The following is a 21,603-nucleotide window of genomic DNA, read 5'->3' as shown; positions in this document are numbered from 1 at the left end:
GGAGGACCCGAAGACAAAAATCCACGCGACCACGGGGAGAGAGGCACGCAGGCTCCAAATATACAGCAGCAGGCGTCATGGTCGGAATCGACCCCACGACCCCATGCATACCAGGCGAGGTAGTTAACATCTACAAGCCACCGGGATACACTGCTCGCGACGTCATGGAATGCACTCGCAACGTGGCATGCAGGTGCCACTTCTCTATCTGCAAACTGGCGCCCGCCTTCTGCTGTCATGCGCTTCAAGTGGATCATTTTACAACATTCACCAGATGCCACCAAGGTCACCAGCGCACTTGTGGGCTTGCAATCTCGAGGTCGCCCGCTTGATTCCGCCTCTCCAGCGCGGCGGTTGAAATGGGGTGAGTTTCTCAAATTTCACCACCTCTCATCCACTCGATTTCCAAAACACACTGTACACACAGTAACGCGGAGATAAAGACGGGCACGACAGCCAATGCGACGCATATCAGGCCCGGGCTCATGGCGACACGTGGACTGCTTTTCCAGCGCCAAGACCGATGACTGTTGTATTTTACCAGGTAAAGCCCACTGAGCCATGTAACTCTTTTTCAGAAGTGACGTGACTATCATATTTATAGCAGCCAAATTCTCTAATAGCATGTTGATTCTAAATGTGGTGGGAAAAACCGTACCCGGAGAAAAAATCCGTGCGACCACGGGGAGAGAGAGGCACGCAAACTCAAAATAAACAGGCGTCAGAATGGGACCCACGACCTTCTGTATACCACGTGAGGTCGTTGACATTTCACCACCGTGAGAGGTTCGGAGAAAGCACGCCAGTACCACACAAAATTCAGGATTCCGCATTTCAGTGCCGAACCAACCTCAAAAATCAACATCTAACTCTGATTTAGCCATACGGAAGGATAACCCTTGTATGATGTTTTTTATTTTGTTGTGCTGTGCTGATGTTATTTGCAAGATGCATTTCTGGGATTTTACCCCAACAGACACGAAAGCCGAGTGACCGAAGGGCAAGCAGCAGCAGTACACACTCCAGAGCACGGTCTTTCCAGAGCACCCTTGCAGAGTTCGTTAATGTCCCAAGTGTGTCATATCGTCAGGTAGGTGTTCATCTAAAAGTCGGTATAAAAAAACCATTCCGATAAAAAAATGTTTCCTTTGCACACTTGCTGAGCAAAGGGCAAATGTGTAAAGTGGCCATTAACATACAGCACTTTGGCCTAGTGCAGGGGCGGGAAACCTGCGGCTCCAGAACCCACATGCGGCTTTAAAGATTGCTTCGTGAAGTTGTCTCATTCACATGCATTGCGGCTATTGAAATATTGAGGTTTTTTTACGGAATTCGAAAATGAATTTCTCTTATTTTAGTTGGCGACCACTATCCTAACGTGTTTTTAAATAGTTTGCATTTAAAAATGGGTTTTGGAACAAAAAAAGAGCCAAGCTTTGTCGATGCCTCCCACACAAAAATCACTGGACGGATGAGACTTGTCACGCTCAAAGACGTTCAAGGCTTGAGGCCCAAACACGAGTAACACACCAACAGGTCACCTGCAGATCGCCCTTCGCGTTAAGTCATGCCGATGACCACAGATGGGACTCCTCCCAGCGATAGATCAGCTGTGCGTGCTGAATTCCATCACTTTGTATAGTAATGCAGTGAATATGCTAGTGACCATGCCAGATGGCTCACCCTTTATTTGGAACTGGGAGGCCCCAAGTGAACGTCAGTTTGTTGGTACAGTGCAGGTGTGATACAAGAGCTCGAGCATAACCAAGAACTGGTGCAAGTATATTTGCAGTGCACCACTCGGTCACTCCGTGGATACAAACCCATCGTACATTCAGTACAAGTAATGTAGACACCTTTATTTTAGTCACAGTAAGTATTCTCTTATGCTACATGAGCTGCATACGGTATTTGTGGGCCACAATAAACGTAAACTTCCAAATGTTGATGTGAATTTTGTACGAATATTGATCTTTCTTAACCATGTAACATATGCTGTATAGAACATTTTTGTAGACGGTCTACACTTGTTTCTGTAATGAGTTGGTTATTTTCACAATTCGAACAAATATAGATGTATAAACGATATGGAATGCATTCGTGTTCCGCATTGCAGGACAGCGATGGCAGCAAGGCATGGGGAATAACGTGTCAACTCTGACAAACCTCAGCGGTGCAAAATCCATAAAACGGTCCTTGCCCATTCCACAATTGGCCAAATGTGATTGGTGCTTGCAGAGGGGTTCTCCTCTTGAGATGTCAACTTTGAAATTCATCGCCCAAGGCCATTTCACCAGTGAAATCCCCAGCTACTTATTTCAATTTGGGCTGAAAATAAGACACCAACTTCAGCCTCATGGTGGCATACTGGCAACACTTGAGAGTCAGAGGACGACCTTGGTTTGATTCTGGCACCTTTCTGTGCGGTGTACATTCTGCCCCTGGTTTACATTGGTTTCTGGTTCCACCCATAGCCAAAACATGTACGCTGTATTAGCCAAACATCTCAATGTAGCAGGACCCTCCTGAGTCTTTAGACTGTTCTCACTTGAGGCATTGCAGTGTGATGTTTTCAACAAAATGAGTTTCTGCTTAAATGGCTACCGAGGCATTGGTGCTCATATCCTGTTTACAGCCCTGTTGAGCCAGCAGCAAATATTCCACACTCCGACTGGGGCGAGTTGCTTCATCGGCGAACCACCTGTTGAATCCTAAGTGGACTAATTCTATCAACCCCTAATTGGGGTTTGAACTCGTAGCCTTCAAATTGCAAGCCGCTCGCTCCACCACTGAGCAACCCGGCTGGAAATCCCTTTAATGTGCATACGTGACTACGGAATGCCAGAGTATACGTTTTATTATTATAAGTAGCAATAAATAAAAGGCTTACAACTAAAGTCTTGTTGTGAACAATCTTTACCAATTACCGGATTTCTTCCTGTTAAGGTACCTTCAGCGACTACCATAGTACGCAACAGTATAGAGATTACATTTTCTAAATATGTAAATGCACAGACGTCTATTGAGTACACGACGAAAATACAAAAGAAATTAGTTACTGTAAAAAAGGCCTTCACGCTTGTCTCAACACCACTCCCTTCTTGAGCAGCCAGCAGACAAACGAGCGGGCACCCTGGACTCCGTCAAGCGACGAGGCCCAGCGAGAACAGGCGCCGTCTCCGGCACAAACCCATGCTCACAAACACATGCCGCCCGGTTACAAAACACGCAGCCTCTACCGATTGGCAACACAATGTCGTCACGGGTCGGTGCCGGCCGTGGCCCTTCTCTTCGTACGGCCACTACCAACTTCCCCACTGGACGATACGAAGAGCAAACAGACCCCACAGACTTGCCCCGTTCTGTAGGGACCGACCCCGAATCACGACAGTCACACAGACGCGTGTAGGATCCCTGGGAGCAGAGACGCACAAGTATTGTCCATAGTCACTTTCACACGCTACTTCTTCCCTCCGCCAACCCACACTGTCCCCAGTTTTGACCTACCCCATCCCCGAGTACAATGCATTAACTCTTTGCATTCAGAACACTCACATGATCACAGTCCAACCACATATACCGTACACATATGTATATATACACACACACAACACATATGTATACACACATATATCGTACACAGTATTTACATACTGGGAAATATAACAGGAACCAACCTCCGCCCATCAGTACGATTGCAAAACTGCGTTAAAGGATTCAAAGGCACGTAATAAAAAGGCAAAAGTATACGTGTGACCCAGGTTTTGTTGAGTTTATACACGAGACACAATGCAGACGATGTGGGCTGTGCTCGCCCGAGCGGCGGGGCCTGCGTCTGCGGCGGCGCTGCCTCCCATCACATGGAGGCCGCGGCGCCGCACCGGGCCGTGCGTGCGTGTCCATTCGCCGAGCGAGTCTGGTTGGTGCGGCCGGCCTCCTGGTTAGTCACTGTCGGAGTCGATGTCGCTGGGAGACCACTCTACGTGCGCGGGCAGCAGGCCGGCGCGCTGCGCGTGCTCAATGAGTGCCGTGTGGCAGAAGTAATACTGGTCGGCCGTCTGGATGGAGAAGGCACGCTGGCTGCGCATGCGCCGCACCGCACCCGCCACGTCCACTGTGCCCACCTCACGCAACCTTGCCAGGCAGATGTCCAGCGTGCAGAACGTTCCTGCAGGAAGCACGTGGCCGATTTCAGATTCACCGCACAGACGGGGGGGGGGGGGGAAACGCGTGCAGCATCGCGTGTCGCGTCACGTTACGTTAACTGGCAATACAGGAGGAGTTTATATTAATATTACGATTCACAATGCCGGTGGCAGGGTGGCGGAACGGTGGCACTTGTTCCTCACGAGGACCTGGGTCCGATTTCTGACTGGGGCGCCTTTCTGCAAGGAGTTTGAATGTTATCCTCCTGTTCTGTATGTTTCCACCAGGTTCTCTGGTGTCATTCCAGAGCTAAAAACTAGCACTGTCATTGGTGTTGAGCAAACATCCCAATGAAGCAGGACCATCCTGAAATAGTTTTTGGACTCTGTGCATCTTCCCTGAAAATAAGGAAATAAGAGAGATAATTTGTAAACATGCATTGAGTATTTGGCCGCTTTAAATTTCCATATGATAAGCCACTTCATTGAGCTATAATTTGTGATAGCCAGGTTGCTTCTGAAAGAGAGCTACATAGGTCAGTGGGCCTTACCTAGTAAACGACTTTTTTTATTTTTGTAATTGGATAAGGCTTTTAAAATAAAGTTGATAAAAGGACAGTCCCAACACATCAAGTGGCCAGTAATATAAGCAGCACTATCAAAGCTGTCAGAGATGAGTGTTAACATGTCTCTTGAACTGAGCAACCCTATAGTAAAGTTTTGAGAAAAGAAATCGTGACAGTGGGTTCCAAAGTGGAGAAGTGTGAGGGAGGAAGCAAGACAGATAAATGTTGTGATCTGCAGTGTAGCGAGTGAGTGGGTGGGTAAGTGAGTGGGCGATTGATAGGTCAATGACTGGGTTAGTGGGTGAATGATTGGTTGAGCAAGGGAGTTGTTATGACCTGCAGTGTGGTGGTTGAAAACGGTGTGGATGACATGAAAGTGTCTGGTACACCAGAGTCCTCAAAATAGGTGGAGGAATCAACGAGCTAAGGTCACAGTTAAATCTACCATGGTTGCTTTTGGGCGAGTGAGTGAGTGGGCCAAGTCGATCTGTACTCGTGGCCCAGGCCCAGTAGGTGCGTACCAGTGCGGCCAATGCCGGCGCTGCAGTGCACGACCACGGGTGGCCCCCCCGGGTGCCCGCGCCATTCACCCCCCAGTGCCTGCGTCGCTGCCGCCTGGTGCCGCGACACGTGCGCCAGGAAGTCAAGCATGCCGAGCGCCGAGCGCGGAACCCCGAAGTCCGGCCAGCTCATGTATTGGTAGTGCGCGACCTCGCGGGTCTCTCCCGTCTATACACAGACGCACACACAGCACCGTTGCACGGACAGTCTAACGGCTATGAGCCCAGGAGCAGTGCGCTCGCCACTCATTGCAGAGGTTCGCGGTTCAAATGAATGAGATGTGATGCAAGTCGCTCATTGTTGTGTAGGGTGCTGAAATGCCCCCGGCAGAGAGGAAGGCAGCTCAATAAAAAACAAAAGCATCATTAGATGAGAAGCGACACCACGTCCAAGACGTGCATTATTCACATTTGATTTTTAGGTTGGGCCACGTATCCCTTCCACCACCCAAAAGTCGAACAATAAATTGTCACATGTGCAAACGTTTAATGACACAATTGTTGCTTCAGCTAACTCACTGGTAAGCTGAAGAGCAATTCTCACAGCAATAATTGGCAGCGATTAGATATGCATTGCTTCATTTGAAATCACGCCTAACTTCAGGAAAAAAACCCCAAAAAGTCAGAATAACCAACGAGGAAGGCCGTCAGAATGACCAAAATGACCTGCATGTTGTGGACTTCAAGTGTGGTCAGATTGTAGTCCTGGAACTTTTCCAGATGCAGGCTGGTGACCGTGAAAGGGCCGAACGTGCAGCTGCTTGTAGCGTCCAGAGGCCAGTACTGGCCACACTTCACCCGGCCCCTCTCCACCACCCTGAGCAGGGCGTGCGTACACGGGAATACAGACACCACACGTCCACGGCGATCGAAACCGCTTCACTTCGCACCATTAAATAAACACGCACGCATCTCCCATATTCCAGTTGGGGCTCATGCTGCCCACGTGCCACAGAGTACACAAGAGCTTAGCGTACATGTCGAGAATGTGACAAAATAATGAAATCGACGATTTACCTCCTTCATATCTGTCCCTCAATGTAAAAAAAAAACATCCCAACAGCCAAACAGCCTTCCTTCCGTGAGTCATTTCAGCAGCATTGATTCAATACACACAAACTTGACCAGTTTTGACAGTCTGAGTGAACTGCCAGGTGTTTATTGGCTCCGTTAGATATGGGTCCTAGACACTCATTGGAGGCAGAGTCAACCAAAGGAAGGCTCAGGACTAGTTCAGATAATTATCACTGGTCTTGGCTGGGAGCCGAATCGAACTCAGGTCGCTGGGTTCGTAGCGCAAAGCACTTAACGCTCCCCACACACTCATCGTCATCCTCTCCAGAAGAGAGAGAAAAGCATACAAACTCCAAACATAATTGAACAAAGGATTCTCGCTGTGAGGCACAAGTGTTAACACTGGCGCCATCCTGCCGATCATTATTGTTATATTTACTTGACTATACAGGGCCAATGTGGCAGTTTGTCCGAGACAGAGGAAATGAGATGGCTGCACTGGGGGTGACCCTCACCGCGTGGTCATGACGATCACCTGCACTCTCTGCTCCCACACCATCCTCCAGAAATCAACAAAGGTCTGCGGGATGGGGCCTGCGCACAGCGACACGGGCGTATGTCACTGCGCGAGCTCTGCCGACGGCACGTAGCAGCACCCCCATGTCACTTTTGTAAACAGAATCATCCTGGTCCGTCAAATTCTCACGGGGTCAAACCAAACAAAAGCTAAACCGATCACGTCCTTGCGCACCCATTTATGGCTCAGGCCTGCGAAGAGGGGCAGCTATGGGTGTTGCTTCAGTTGATGCTGGGGAAGCCTCACACGGTGAACGTCTCAAGTGAGAACTGGTGATACTGGGGGAGCCTGCGTTAGCCGAGAAACAGCACTGATAAATAACCATTACTTATTTACCCAGAAAAGCCACGCCGAGCCCAAAGACTTTTTCACGAGGGCCCTACTGCAATGGGATGTTTGGCAAACACGAATGAAAACGGCGAGTGTTTAGCGATGCGTGTCGTTAAGTCCCTCCCCACCACTCAACGCAGAGTCGGGAATCGAACCCAGGTCCTCCTTGTCAAGGCGTGAGTTACAACCGCGCTGCCACCCTGCCTAGGAATGATCTAGAGTCGCGCCATTGGCCAGGCAAGGCCAGAGGCTCATGTTTCAGGTTTCTTTTGTGTAACCAGGTGAGAATTCAAAGAGACCAGGGTGAGTATCATTTGCAAGAGTGGGCCGGGTCACAACAATGAAAAAAATAGAAATCAGACCAAAAGCAACCAAACAGAAATAATTTAAAAAACAATTGCATTCAAGGAGAAAATGTAAAACAGTGCACAACATAACCCAAGTCACATTTAGTAAATGTTTAGGTATAAAAGTGGGCTCCAGACCATCTGCACGGATTCAAGGTGCTTATTGCACTGGTGAGTCGACAGACATGGACGTATCAAATGCAACCACAGGTGACGTTTGCAAGTCACATGGCCCCCCTGGCCCCCCGCCCCCATCGTACCCTGCGTGGCGATGTACGCGTTGTGCTGCTTGTAACCATCCATGAAGCTGGCGTTGATGTAGTCCATCTTCTACGCATGACACAACAAAGACAAAGATCGCCCGTATTGCCTTAACAGACTTTTAGGGCAAGTGCTTTTAGAGAGCACCTATGAAAGCCGACACGGCACACGAGGGGGTGGGTGGCCAGCACCATGCCCAGCCGCCATTATCTCCCGAGTGGCGATGTTTACACACCGCACCAGGTACTCATGAGGCCGAGTCGACCTAGCGGAGGCCCAGAACCGGTTGCGATAAGTCATTGGTGTTGGCCGTTAAGAGGGAATCGAACTCGGGTCTCCGGGTTCGTAGCGCAGCGCGCCAACCGCTACACTAGCACTCCTCAGGCGCACACACACACGCAGACGAGCGTTCATATGCAACTCAAAGTGAACTGCTGCTCAAATGAGCAGAGGAATTGATGCTGATCTGCCGATTACAGCCCTCCAGAGCCAGTGGTGGGAATTCTACATTCCTACGTTTACAGCGAGGGAAAAAAGTATTTGATCCCCTGCTGATTTTGTACGTTTGCCCACTGACAAAGAAATGATCAGTCTATAATTTTAATGGTAGGTTTATTTGAACAGTGAGAGACAGAATAACAACAACAAAATCCAGAAAAACGCATGTCAAAAATGTTATAAATTGATTTGCATTTTAATGAGGGAAATAAGTATTTGACCCCTCTGCAAAACATGACTTAGTACTTGGTGGCAAAACCCTTGTTGGCAATCAGAGGTCAGACGTTTCTTGTAGTTGGCCACCAGGTTTACACACATTTCAGGAGGGATTTTGTCCCACTCCTCTTTGCAGATCTTCTCCAAGTCATTAAGGTTTCGAGGCTAACGTTTGGCAACTCGAACCTTCAGCTCCCTCCACATATTTTCTATGGGATTAAGGTCTGGAGACTGGCTAGGCTACTCCAGGACCTTAATGTGCTTCTTTTTGAGCCACTCCTTTTTGTTGCCTTGGCTGTGTGTTTTGGGTCATTGTCATGCTGGAATACCCATCCACGACCCATTTTCAATGCCCTGGCTGAGGGAAGGAGGTTCTCACCCAAGATTTGACGGTGCATGGCCCCGTCCATCGTCCCATCGATGTGGTGAAGTTGTCCTGTCCCCTTAGCAGAAAAACACCCCTAAAGCATAATGTTTCCACCTCCATGTTTGACGGTGGGGATGGTGTTCTTGGGGTCATAGGCAGCATTCCTCCTCCTCCAAACACGGCGAGTTGAGTTGATGCCAAAGAGCTCCATTTTGGTCTCATCTGACCACAACACTTTCACCCAGTTATCCTCTGAATCATTCAGATGTTCATTGGCAAACTTCAGACGGGCATGTATATGTGCTTTCTTGAGCAGGGGGACCTTGCGGGCGCTGCAGGATTTCAGTCCTTCACGGCGTAGTGCGTTACCAATTGTTTTCTTGGTGACTATGGTCCCAGCTGCCTTGAGATCCTCCCGTGTAGTTCTGGGCTGATTCCTCACCGTTCTCATGATCATTGCAACTCCACGAGGTGAGATCTTGCATGGAGCCCCAGGCCGAGGGAGATTGACAGTTCTTTAGTGTTTCTTCCATTTGCGAATAATCGCACCAACTGTTGTCACCTTCTCACCAAGCTGCTTGGCAATGATCTTGTGGCCCATTCCAGCCTTGTGTAGGTCTACAATCTTGTCCCGGACATCCTTGGAGAGCTCTTTGGTCTTGGCCATGCTGGAGAGTTTGGAATCTGATTGATTGCTTCTGTGGGCAGGTGTCTTTTATACAGGTAACAAGCTGAGATTAGGAGCACTCCCTTTAAGAGTGTGCTCCTAATCTCAGCTCGTTACCTGTATAAAAGACACCTGGGAGCCAGAAATCTTTCTGATTGAGAGGGGGTCAAATACTTATTTCCCTCATTAAAATGCAAATCAATTTATAACATTTTTGACATGCGTTTTTCTGGATTTTTTTGTTGTTATTCTGTCTCTCACTGTTCAAATAAACCTACCATTAAAATTATAGACTGATCATTTCTTTGTCAGTGGGCAAACATACAAAATCAGCAGGGGATCAAATACTTTTTTTCCCCTCACTGTACCTATAGGAAAACCACTGTTGACATCCCCCACAAAGTGGTAGGCATTTTATAAACCATAGAGAGGTGGTGGGCCAAGTTAACCCCCACTGTGTTGAAAAATGTGCGTAACAACAAATTAACCAAACCCATCGTGCGACCCTGCCGATTGATCAACTGTGGTGCACACATTTACAATAGTGCTGGGTGGACAAACACGGTGGGTCAGGGGGGGATTTACTTGACCTCATTGTTTCAACTGCCGCCCCCGGGATTGCAAGTCCAGTGTGCTGCTGACCATTCCACTGCTGTGGCAGCACTTCCCTTTGATTCTCGGTTAAAGAAGTGAACAAGTTATGTTCATTACTCGAGACGTTGCCCTGTTTGCAGCAGCCACCGTGAATGCAAAATAACGCCTATTAAGAAACCAAGTTCCTACCTCGTCATTCCCAGAGGAGCCCAACTTGACGCGCGACTGGTCAAGGCACAGGACGTCTGTATAGCGGTTCTTGCCAAAGTTGTACGGCAGCCTGGCACACACAGCAGCGGGCTCGAGGTCAGATGCCGCGAGCGCAAACAGTCCACGAGTCAGGGCCAGATACCTATCTTGTCGGTCCCGACCAAGGTGGCATCATCACAAGTGGTTCCAATAGCTACACGAGGCCAATGATGACCCCGATGCCTGTATATTTGGAGTTTGTATGTTCTCCCCATTGTCGCAGGGTCCTCCGGTTTTCCCCTCCGTATTTAAGATCAACATGCATTTAGAGTATTTGGTTGCTTTAAGTTTCCACATGATAAGCCACTTAATTGAGCTATCATTTGTGGCAAGGTCGCTTCTGAAAAAGAGCCATATAAGCCTGGTAAAATACAAGTTTTTAAATTTGTGCGACTAAGGGTCGCACTGGTTTCTGCTGTGGACCATGGACTAAATCTATAAGTATACTCCACGCACAAGAGAAAGACATGCAGACCCACCAGCAAGGCGGGGGGGGATTTCCCTGGCTCTGATTTGTCTATCCCTGGGACTGCACTTTTAGTGTCACCCCCAGGCAGAGGGAAGAGGTGGGGGGGGGATACATGATTCACTCAAGTCACTCATTTCAGTCACCGACAGTCAGTTCGCTACTTATCACTGCTACCGCTACTACCATGGTTACTGTTCCCATGAACCTCGCTCGTAGATTCCTCCACCCATGTTGAGGACTGTTTACCAGGCTATTTCATCTCATCCACACTGTGCAACCACCAAACTCACAACTCATTCACTTACCCGCCCACTCACCCACATTCACTTATTCACCACACTGCAGATCACAATACTTCGCTTTCTGATTTTTCCCCTCGCACTGCTCCACTTTGGAATCCCCTGCCATCATCTCTTTGGGAGGAAATTCACAAGTTCGGTCTGTGGACTGGGAGAAGCGGCTGCTGGCAGGAAGAGGGGCTTGACATACGATTAGGCCTCAAAACACCTCGAATGGAGTCACAAGAAAATAATTTACATCATTGCAGACAATATAAATAACAAAATAAGTAGAAAATTTACCTCTTTCCAAAATCTGTCCCTCGACATTAAAACTAAAAGTATTTTTTTACACAAATCCCATCAACCACATACAGCCTTCATTCTGACAATTTTTTTAGCAGCATTGGTTTAACACATCAAACTCTGGACCAGTTTCAACATTCAGTATCTCATCAGCAGTCAGACTTCTTTGAACCAATGTTGGTGCAATGCCAAATGTTTATAGGCATGGGCCCTGTTAGATGGTAAACTCATGTAGATGTTAAACTCATTTTAGAAACAAGTGTTTGGATTATTTGGCTGTTATAAATGTCCACATGATTATTTCATTTTCTTTGATCCATCATTTGTGACCAAGTCACTTCTGAAATAGAGCTATATAGCTCAGTAGTCCTTAGCTGGCAAAAAAATAATAGTAAGCTCATAGTTAATTACATTACAGACTGGGGACGGGTCAATTTTCACTGCCTCCGAGGCCTTGTGCAGCAGACGCGTCTCACTTTGAGCAGTGGAAGGTCCCGGTGGGCGGCTGACGCGCAATCTCCTCGTACTCGCTGTAGATGCCGCGCTTCCTCACGGCCTTCAGGTGGTACACCAGCTCCTCCAGGGTGCGGCCTGGACCAATGCCACCATGCAGCCAGCCTTCCTCCCCATCCGCTGCACGGACACACAAAATGCAGACAAAGTTCTCCCATGGAGCCCACCCCAACTAGTGGGACAAGCGCCGGCGAGACAAACATATGAGAGGATACTCTTTGGTTCTATTCGGTAAAGTCACGTAGGTAAAAAATAAAACAAAAAATCACGACGTTTCAGCCACAACACAAGTGGCCTTCATCAGGTGAAGGGACCAAACTGTCCAGAGGACAGCGTTGGAGTGAAGAAAGCCAAGCACAGGTCGCCTCTTTTAAGCTGTGAGGGGGTAAACAGAAAACGCCTTGACAAAGGAAATTAGCATAAAATGTACTACTGTGAAAGCTTGGAATTAGCCTAAAATGATATTACACCACCTTGGGAGTTTGGAATACCACTACTTGAATAAATATACTGTACCATTGAAAATTAGTTTAATGTTTGGTTCGATTTAGAACATCTTTCCAATGGTTGCTTAATTTGAAACCATCTTCTCGGTTGAAATTGTGTCTTTGTTTGTAGATCTGAATTGCCTTGTGAACAAATCTCTGATAAAAACCCGTGGGTTTGCAGAGGCCCTTGGTATCAGAGAAAACTATATCGTGGTCACCCACAGCGTTGTAACAGTGATCAGCTACGGCAGAAGAATTCGTTCTGCCGTGTTTCAAATCTGATTTGGCTCGCGAATTCGGTCAGTGACATGTCGTTTCGTCTCCCCGATATAGCAGTCACCACAGGTGCAGATCAATTTGTAAACCCCAGGGTACTGTAAGTCAGGAATGACATCCTTCACGGAAGGGATCAGGTCACAGATTTTGTGTACTGTATTGAACCGGACCAGGATCTTGTGTTTGTTTAGAAATTTGGAGATCTTTTTAGTAACGCCTGCCATATATGGTAGTGTGATGGTTTTGATCGGAGTATCAAGTGGTTGTTTCTGTATGGAGGGACAAACAGCTTGGCGGATGGTACGGTCAGAGTATCCATTCCTTTTGACGGCCAGATGTACATGTTTTAATTCACTGGTCAGGTGGTGTTGGTCTGAAATGCAATGAGCCCTGTGGTAAAACGTTTTGATGAGAGAATTATTTTGCGTCGGGTGGTGGTGGGACTCAGGTTTCAAGTAGGAATCTGTGTGGGTGGGTTTCCTGTAGACAGAATGTCCAAATAAGCCATCATGTCTCCTCTCAAACAGAACATCCAAGAATGGCAGCTTGCCATCTTCCTCCACTTCCATGGTGAATTTAATGGCGGGGTTTCTGGAATTAATGTGGTCTAGGAAAAGGTTCAAAGCTGGGAGGCCATGTGGCCAAATGACAAAAGTGTCGTCTACATATCTCTTCCACAGGGAAGGTCTGAGGGTGGAAGTTGGGATGGCGTCTGATTCAAATTTCTCAATGAAAATATTGGCTATCACTGGTGACAAGGGGAAACCCATGGGGGTACCCTCATTTTGTTTGTAGAAGGTGCCATTCCAAGTAAAGTAGGTATTGTTGAGGCAGTGCCTAACCAGTGCAGGTGTATCGGGGTCTAGTCCATGTTGGACCAAATTTTCAATTATTTCAATGGTATCAGGTACTGGGACCTTGGTGAACATAGAGACCACATCGAAGCTGACAAGGATATCGTCAGGGGACAGTTCAAATTCTTTGACCATAGAGACCAATTGGGCTGAGTTAAGTACTGCTGAGGCGGTCTTGCCAGTGAAAGGCAGCAAGGTATCTGACAGAAAACGGGCTAGTCTATAGGTAGGGGAGTTGATCGTGGATACAATGGGTCGTAGTGTGGTGCTGTTTCTCCCTCCATACAGAAACAACCACTTGATACTCCGATCAAAACCATCATACTACCATATATAGCAGGCGTTACTAAAAAGATCTCCAAAATTCTAAACAAACACAAGATCCTGGTCCGGTTCAATACAGTACACAAAATCTGTGACCGGATCCCTTCCGTGAAGGATGTCATTCCTGACTTACAGTACCCCAGGGTTTACAAATTGATCTGCACCTGTGGTGACTGCTATATCGGGGAAACGAAACGACATGTCTCTGACCGAATTCGCGAGCACAAATCAGATTTGAAACACGGCAGAACGAATTCTTCTGCCGTAGCTGATCACTGTTACAACACTGTGGGTGATCACGATATAATTTTCTCCAATACCAAGGTTCTTTGCAAACCCACGGGTTTTTATCAGAGATTTGTTCACGAGGCAATTCAGATTTACAAACACAGACAATTTCAACCGAGATGGTTTTAAATTAAGCAACCATTAGAAAGATGTTCTAAATCGAACCAAACATTAAACTAATTTTCAATGGTACAGTATATTTATTCAAATAGCGGCATTCCAAAATCCCAAGGTGGTGTAATATCATTTTATGCTAATTCCAAGCTTTCACAGTCGTATATTTTATGCTAATTTCCTTTGTCAAGGCGTTTTCTGTTTACCCCCTCACAGCTTAAAAGAGGCGAACTGCGCTTGGCTTTCTTCACTCCAATGCTGTCCTCTGGACAGTTTGGTCCCTTCATCTGATGAAGGCCACTTGTGTTGTGGCCGAAACGTCGTGATTTTTTGTTTTATTTTTTACCTACGTGACTTTACCGAATAGAACCAAAGAGTATGGATCCTTGCAGTCACGAAAGCTTCAAATCTAGAATGAGAGGATGGCGTGACCAGAACCGGCCTCACCGGCCGCTGTCTTTTCAGTGCCAATTTTTACATGCCGCACCAGGTGCCCATTTAATGTGTGGTATATTCACTGTCAATGCACACTGTACAAGTAATACATTTAAATGTCTGTGTGTCGTTACATGCGTGCTCTGTATGTCAAGGTCCTCTGTGGGTCATTCAAATAAAAAGCAATCAATGTCAGTTGACACCCTGGACACATGCAGAAAGGCGCCCGAGTCCGGAATCGGAACCAGGGTGCTTCTTGCCGCGAGACACTAGTGCTGTTGCCGTAGTTACCGTTGTTGTTGCCGGTGCCGCCACCACCGCCACCGCTACCCGGCTGCGCACCGTTGGGCTGGCGCTGGTTGTTGCAGGGGCTGAGCGGAGCGTTGTTAGAGACGGATGGCAGAAAGAGGAGGTCGTCCATGCTGGTGTAGCCAGTGGTGGACACAGAGTTGGACGAGGCACAGGCCTGCAGCCACCCAGTGTGGTCAAGTGGGAGCGAGCCCCCCAGCTGGGATGGCAGCGATGCGCAGGGAACAAATGCTTGCAGCTCCGACAGGCGCACGGTGCACACCTGGCGCAGGCGGAGGCAAGACTCACGATGTCACACTCAGCTGTACCAAAACTGCATTATCACCATTTATTATTTATTATGAATGTTATTAAGCTCATTTACCCAGGAAATATTCACCGAGTCTCAAGTCTCTTTTTCAGGAGGGTCCTGCCAGGTCTTTTCAGAAGGCAATGTTGCTTTGTGTAATCCTATATGGTTGTTTTGGCCAATACGAGTTATTTAGCATGTTTTTAGCTGTGGGAAGAAACCAGAGAACCAGGAAGAATCCCATGCAGAACAGGGGGAAACATACAAACCCAACACAGAAAGTAACCTAAGTCAGGAATCAAACCCATCCCTTCTTGCTGTGAGGCGCGAGTGTTAACACGGTGCTACCCTGCACATTTGAAGACTAATTATATAATTATATATATTTTGGTTAGGCCACAATCTGGTCGAATGCACGTCGTTAAGCCCCTCCACCACTAAAAATAGCCAAACATTAAGCCGTCAGGTTTACAAGTGTTGAATGCACCAATTATCCGTTTCAGCTCCCTCACTGGCAATTGAACAATTCTCAATCAAATGTAGATAAACGACAATCACTGTTAACTGTCAAACATCAGGACAAGAGCCACCAAGTATGAATAAGTCACATTTTTACTTTCCCCATACCTCCAATTAGCTACGTATGGTGCGAAAGAAGTTCAACATACATATATATAATTTCTAGGTTGCATATATTGCTGCCCGGAGGACTGTGCTTGCTCGGCTACAACTGCTGCGAGCGTGCTGTGGCCGCACCGCGAGGGTGCGCTCACCCGGTCGCGAAGCTTTTCCCGCACGAAGAGACGCAGGACGGTGAAGGGAGCACGGAACCAGATGGGAGATGACACGATGAGCACGCGCTTCAGCCGCGCGGGAAACGCACCCTGCACACAAGAAAAAAATCATACAGCGGCATTGATTACGCAGACTGTCTCCACACGCGCAGAGGCTCGGCATACCAGATAAGCGGGAAGCAAAAGCCGTTCAAGTTTGATTGCTTAACAAGGTGAGAACTCTGAGAGCAGGATGAGTCATTTTCAAGAGTGACCTGGGTTACCACAACGACAAAAGCAAAAAAAATACAACAATGAAGCAAATATAAGTCAGAGCAGTGATAAGCACGTTATATACATGCACAAAGATAAACAAATATTACGTAAAACAAATTTCCTGCATTGAAAGTTAGGTCTCACAAATTACTTTTAATGCTGCTCATACTAAAATAAAGTTCCGAAAAACATCAACTTGGCTACAAAATTATTATCTGAGTCGTGTATAAATGGAGTCGAATCAAACTGTGTGTGTGTGCAGACTGTGCAAGCCGACCTTGAGTAGGTTAAGCATCTTGACGCAGAGCTCATAGTCAAAGTTGCGGTAGGTGGAGTCCGTCATGTCATACACAAACACCAGGCCGTTCCTCTGGGTGTCACGGCTGTTAACAGAGACAAGATCCCCCATGCAGCCTTTAGCAGACTGTTGGGGAAAATGCTGTTCGCGAGCAGCACCTATGAAGGCCGGCACCGCACACCAGGCGGTAGGTGGCCAACACAATGCTTGGCCCCCTTTGTCTTCCCCATTGCTGATCTTAACAAACCACACCAGGTGTTGATTTAAGGCCAAGTTGACCTAGGAAAGGCCTGGGACCGGTACAGATAATCCTCACAAATGTTGGCCACAAGTGAAAATGTAGTTCAGGTTCTTAGCGCAGTGCGCCAACCATGGCAATGCCACCCCCCTCAACTTGGAACGTACACACACATCTACACTGGAAACAGCAAAGCAAGCGAGCAAGTCAAGCTGTTGCACCGTCAAGATGGCTTGATTACGGACAGCTCAGCAAATGGTACCATGGTAGGGGTATTCAACAAGAACCGGAAACAAGTAACCGTTTTCAGAATAGGTCACTGGTTATGAAATTGAGGAACCGATTCCAGTTGGATTGGAGCCGATTGGCTCGCACGACCGTACAAAGGACACAGCAGCATAAGTCACTGCATGGTTCATTCACCCTCGTTTCTCAGTTAAAAAGGTAAAAGTCCAGCCCTGCAACTGCTTACTTACGTCACTGCTTGCAGAAGGGTCTCCACGAGAGGGAGCTCTAGAGGGTATTTAGTTGTTCCACACTCTTGGAGGGAGGAAGGATGGGGGCAGGGGAATTAAGTAAACTGCCAGACAGGAGTTAGAAACGACAACCTCTGGATTGTAAGTTCAGCGAGGTGACCACATCACCACTCTGCCAGCAGCCTGCGTTCCTCAGTTAAGAAGCTAAACCCATCGTGGTGTTGCTCTCGCCATTTCGATAAGTGCAGCAAACAGGTCATAATATAATCAGTATTAACCATTTATTACTATGAGCATACTGGTAGCGCATAAAAAACACTATTTTAACCACCCTAGTACTGTGAGATGTGGGTCTACGCAGGGCGACTACGCGGGATGGGCCTACGCGGGATGGGCCTGCGCGGGAATGGCCTGTGTGGGGAGGGCCTGCGCGTGAGGAGTGGGTCCGTGAGAAGCGCGTGCCTCTCCACGGCGCGGTCGAGCTGGTACAGTACGGCCTGCAGCACGACGGTGTGCGCCGCGCGCGCCGGCTCGTGCAGCCTCGCCGTGAAGAGTGCCAGCGCCGCCCCCCCAGGGTCCCGGCCACTCTGCTCACACAGAGACAGGCAAAGATCCCCCCATGTAGCCCACATGCACTATTGAAGGAAAAGGCCGGTTGGCGAGAATCTACGAAGACCGATGCGCGAGAGCAGCAAGCGAGGGGCGCGAGCGAGTGCTTGGCGCTCTCACCAGGATTGTGAACTTTCCGGAGGAGAGCTCCGAGCGGAGGGGCTCTTCGTCAGGCCGCAACCCATAGATGCCCTCCCGGATTCGTGTCAGCTGTGCCACAACCACACACAAGGACCCACAGAGATGAAGACAGATATCCCCTGTATAGCCTTGAGCAGACTGTTGGGGCAAGAGCTGTGAGCAAGTAGCACCTATGCAGGTCAGTACGGCACACAAGGGGATGGATGGGTGGCCAACACCACGCCCAGCCGCCTTCATCTCCCCAATGCTGATGTTTACACACCTTACTGATTTAAGATGATGCCCAGGTCAAGTTCAAATATTTCAAATATTTGCCACGTATTGGTCGTGAACAGGAATCGAACACGCTCAGCGAGGGCCACAACAGGCAGAGTGGCAAGTAAGTGCGTTGGATGCCTCCGCGCTGGGGGCGGTTCCTTACCCGGTAGGCGTGGAAGAGCTCGATGGCACGCTGCGTGTGAAACTTGCGAGCGGCCAGGAACTTGACGGCTGTGGCCCAGCACACGGGGGCAGCGCCGTTCTGCTCACGCCAGCGGTTCACCTCCTCCAGGAACTGCTTGGTGGCCTGAGACGCAAACGTGGCGATTTAGGGCCATGAGAGGAAGAGGAAAGGAGGGGGCAGGCAGAGCGTGTTGAGCGAGAAGGACACAAACCACATCCGTATCTCGCTTTAACCTCGAGTTCTCCGATCCCCAAACGCATCAGAATAATCTCCGAAAACGCTACTCAGCTCCACCATCAGCAATGTTAAGTCTCTCAAAACTGGGGGCAATTAGCTTGATTCCCATGGAACACTGGTTCACTCATTCAGTAATCGGTCCGGAGTCTAAGGCACAATTCTCTCTTCCACATTGCTCATTCTTCTGCTGCTCTCCGAATCTGCCCACACGTCCTTCCTTGTCGAACGCGATAAAGCATTCACATTCTCTTCCTCTCGGGATTCCACCCAAGCACCTAGGGGCCATCCATTTAGTACGTACGCATGGAGGGTGGTTAACCCAAATGAGTATGCGGGGTCTACTGACAATGTACATACGCATAGGAAACGGGGGGGGGGGGGGGGGGGGTGAAGCCTCGATAATAATTTGTCTACATTGGCCTACAAATGAGTTAGAGAGTCCGGCGGTGGACTTTGTTCAAACACGTCAATATTAGTAATCCTTGATTGTTTCTGCGTGGATTAAATATCGGCCGTTCTATGATTCGGGGGTGGGGGGGGGGGTACGTCAAGCGTACGTACGCAGGTGGGGGGGGGTAAAGAGTACGCGTGCGTACAGGGAGGGGGGGGCAAGTTACAGATTTTTGCGTACGTACTAAATGGATGGCCCCCTACTTCACACAGCCATTACTTTACCGCTTCCTGCCTCATCCATTTTTTCCACTTCCTGATAAAAAAATTGGACGATAAAACTACTTAAAATATGTCTCTACATTGAAAAATGTAAAATGCTTTTCACAACCTAGCAGTGCCACAGCCTTTTGAGAGTGCACAATTTCAGCTGCATTGATTTAGCAGCTACAAACTTTGGACTGCTTACGACAGTAACTCATGAGCAGTCAGTCTTGCTTGATTGAACCAGTGCTGGTTAACTGCCAGACAATCGGCAAGGACCATATCTTTAAAGACAAGGGTCGTTCCTGATAGATAAAACAAGTTCACGTACGTATCCCAACTTTTTTTCATAACTCTCCACCAAATCCTAGTCAAACTTTCCAATCCCTCTGGATGTGAAAACGGTGCTATCTGGCGACTCTGTATCAGCGTGTGGCCTGCACCCGATTGTGGATGTGGTTTGGGAATCCACTCGTAAGGCAATCCCCTAAAGGGCTCAGCGAAGCGGTCGCACTCAGTAGCCCGCGTGCCACTGCCGTTCAGGCCGTGGGGAGGAAGCGATTCTCGGAACTGTTGCAGATACAATGATTTACCGTCAAAAACAAACTCCGGCATTCTCCTCACTGCCCACTGAACAGCTGTTGACATTGTGTTCACCACCAATCAACACAGCCACTGCCTCTTGACGGAAATCTTGCCGATGGATTCACACGAGCCCCGAGAAGGCACTGGGGTGCCAATCTCGCAGAACCAGTAGTGGAAATTCCACATTCCCTTGGCGGGGGCAAGTTTATTCCATATGACAAATCGCTGTTGACTTCCCAAAGCATGGTACTTAATTTATAGACCCCCAGAATGATGATGGGCCGAGTCAACTCCTAACCCCCACCAACGACGCTTTGGACTTGCAACCTCCCTGTGATTGCGAGCCGCAAGCTCCAACGCCGAGCGACCCGGCCGGGTTTCCTGTTGATCCGAGACCCCTCCGTGACTGTTGCTGGTGGGTCCGCCAATAAAGTGCGGAGGACGGAGAGGGGCACGCGGGGTTCGGATCGGCTGAGAATCCCTGGCCAAGACCCCAGTTTTATACCGCCTGGACCATTAATCCGTACAAGGCTCACTCCGAGGGAGTGACGCGGGAGTGCGTGGTGAGCGGAAGGAGTGATGCGGACAGAAGCTCGCAGTGAGAAAGGAGTGATGCAGAAAGAGGTAGAGGCAGCGAAGAGCGATAGGGGAGGAGCGAGTGATAAGAAGGAGTGATGCGGGAAGGAGCGATGAGGGAGGATGACAGCAGTGGGGGTTGGACTCCATTTAAAACCCACATCTGCGTACCTCCGCGGTGAATTTGGGCCTCGTGAAGGAGACCCGGGGGACCTGGGACCTGGGCTCCCCCCCCACCGCCCCGAGACCTCGGACCCCGGGGCCCGACCCGGGACCCGGCCTCGTAGCCTTCAACCCCAGGCCGACGCGACGCCGCTCGCGTGCCTAAATGGGCACGAGCCGAGTGGCCCCGGGATACAGGCTCGCATCCTATCCTTGTCCTCGCCGTCTCCCCGCGTCTCCCCTCACCCCTCACCTGCTCCTCATCGCCCGTCAACCCGTCCGCCATCTTGCCGCGGCGAGCTTCATGCGCATGCGCACAGCGGCCACCCACCTCCCAAGATATAGCCCCGCCCCTCCCCCACAGCCCCGCCCCTTCCGCAGCCCCATCCCTCACGCCCCCATCGTCGACTGTATGTACTGTACTTCCCAAAGCCCCTCCCCTTATCCCCCACACCCCCTGCCCCCCAGCCCCTCCCCCATCCTTTGCAGCCTCTCCGCGATCTCTGACCAACTCCACAGCACTCTCCATCCCCCTTCACTCAATGCTTGCTCCTGGGTCATTGGCTAAAAAAATGTTCCATCAGTACCCGCAAGAGTGACATATGCTACCAGAGATCGTCTTGAAGCGTTTTATGCCCAGATCTCAAATATATATGATAGCAAGGTCAATGTGATAGCGTTTTATATTTTAAAAATGTTAATTAAAGGGATGCATTGGTATGGGCGATAAGCATCTATTGAATATGAAAATAGGAAAAGTAGGTACCGTATGTTGAACTTCTTTCACACCGTACGTAGCCAA

At 48.9% G+C, this 21,603-nt stretch overlaps 1 protein-coding gene and 1 long non-coding RNA gene across 2 annotated transcripts; one reads left to right on the top strand and one right to left on the bottom strand.

Moving 5' to 3' along the window:
* Nucleotides 1–36: 36 nt before the first annotated feature.
* Nucleotides 37–1,946, top strand: LOC116942128 (uncharacterized). The gene is made up of 2 exons (XR_004402763.2): nt 37–364; nt 977–1,946. It is a non-coding gene; the product is annotated as an uncharacterized LOC116942128 (long non-coding RNA).
* Nucleotides 1,947–2,839: 893 nt separating this feature from the next.
* PTPN9 (protein tyrosine phosphatase non-receptor type 9) lies at nt 2,840–21,145 on the bottom strand. Its single transcript, XM_032953723.1, has 14 exons — nt 21,055–21,145; nt 18,567–18,710; nt 18,125–18,214; nt 17,858–17,982; nt 16,661–16,766; nt 16,108–16,218; nt 15,028–15,307; nt 11,921–12,077; nt 10,332–10,422; nt 7,800–7,869; nt 6,801–6,879; nt 5,938–6,088; nt 5,233–5,440; nt 2,840–4,168 (listed from the first exon to the last, which is right to left on the bottom strand). The coding sequence occupies exons 1-14, from the start codon at nt 21,085–21,087 to the stop codon at nt 3,942–3,944; spliced, it is 1,872 nt and encodes a 623-aa protein (XP_032809614.1). The 5' UTR covers nt 21,088–21,145; the 3' UTR covers nt 2,840–3,941.
* Between the last annotated feature and the right edge of the window lie 458 nt (nt 21,146–21,603).

This window comes from Petromyzon marinus, chromosome 13, assembly GCF_048934315.1.
Source record: "Petromyzon marinus isolate PM22_M1 ecotype Great Lakes invasive population chromosome 13, UKy_Petmar_22M1.pri1.0, whole genome shotgun sequence".
Taxonomy (NCBI): Eukaryota; Metazoa; Chordata; class Hyperoartia; order Petromyzontiformes; family Petromyzontidae; genus Petromyzon; species Petromyzon marinus.
The sequence above is the reverse complement of the archived record's forward strand: the minus strand, read 5'-3'. Positions and strand labels throughout refer to the sequence as shown.

Excerpts from the sequence above, each read along its gene's own strand:
- PTPN9 (XM_032953723.1), bottom strand. The coding sequence starts at position 21,087 with ATGGCGGACGGGTTGACGGGCGATGAGGAGCAG. Across the intron at positions 17,983-18,124 it reads CCGGAAAGTTCACAATCCTG|AGTGGCCGGGACCCTGGGGG; the intron begins GTGAGAGCGCCA and ends CTGTGTGAGCAG. Across the intron at positions 12,078-15,027 it reads CGGCACCGGCAACAACAACG|CGGATGGGGAGGAAGGCTGG; the intron begins GTAACTACGGCA and ends GTGTCCGTGCAG.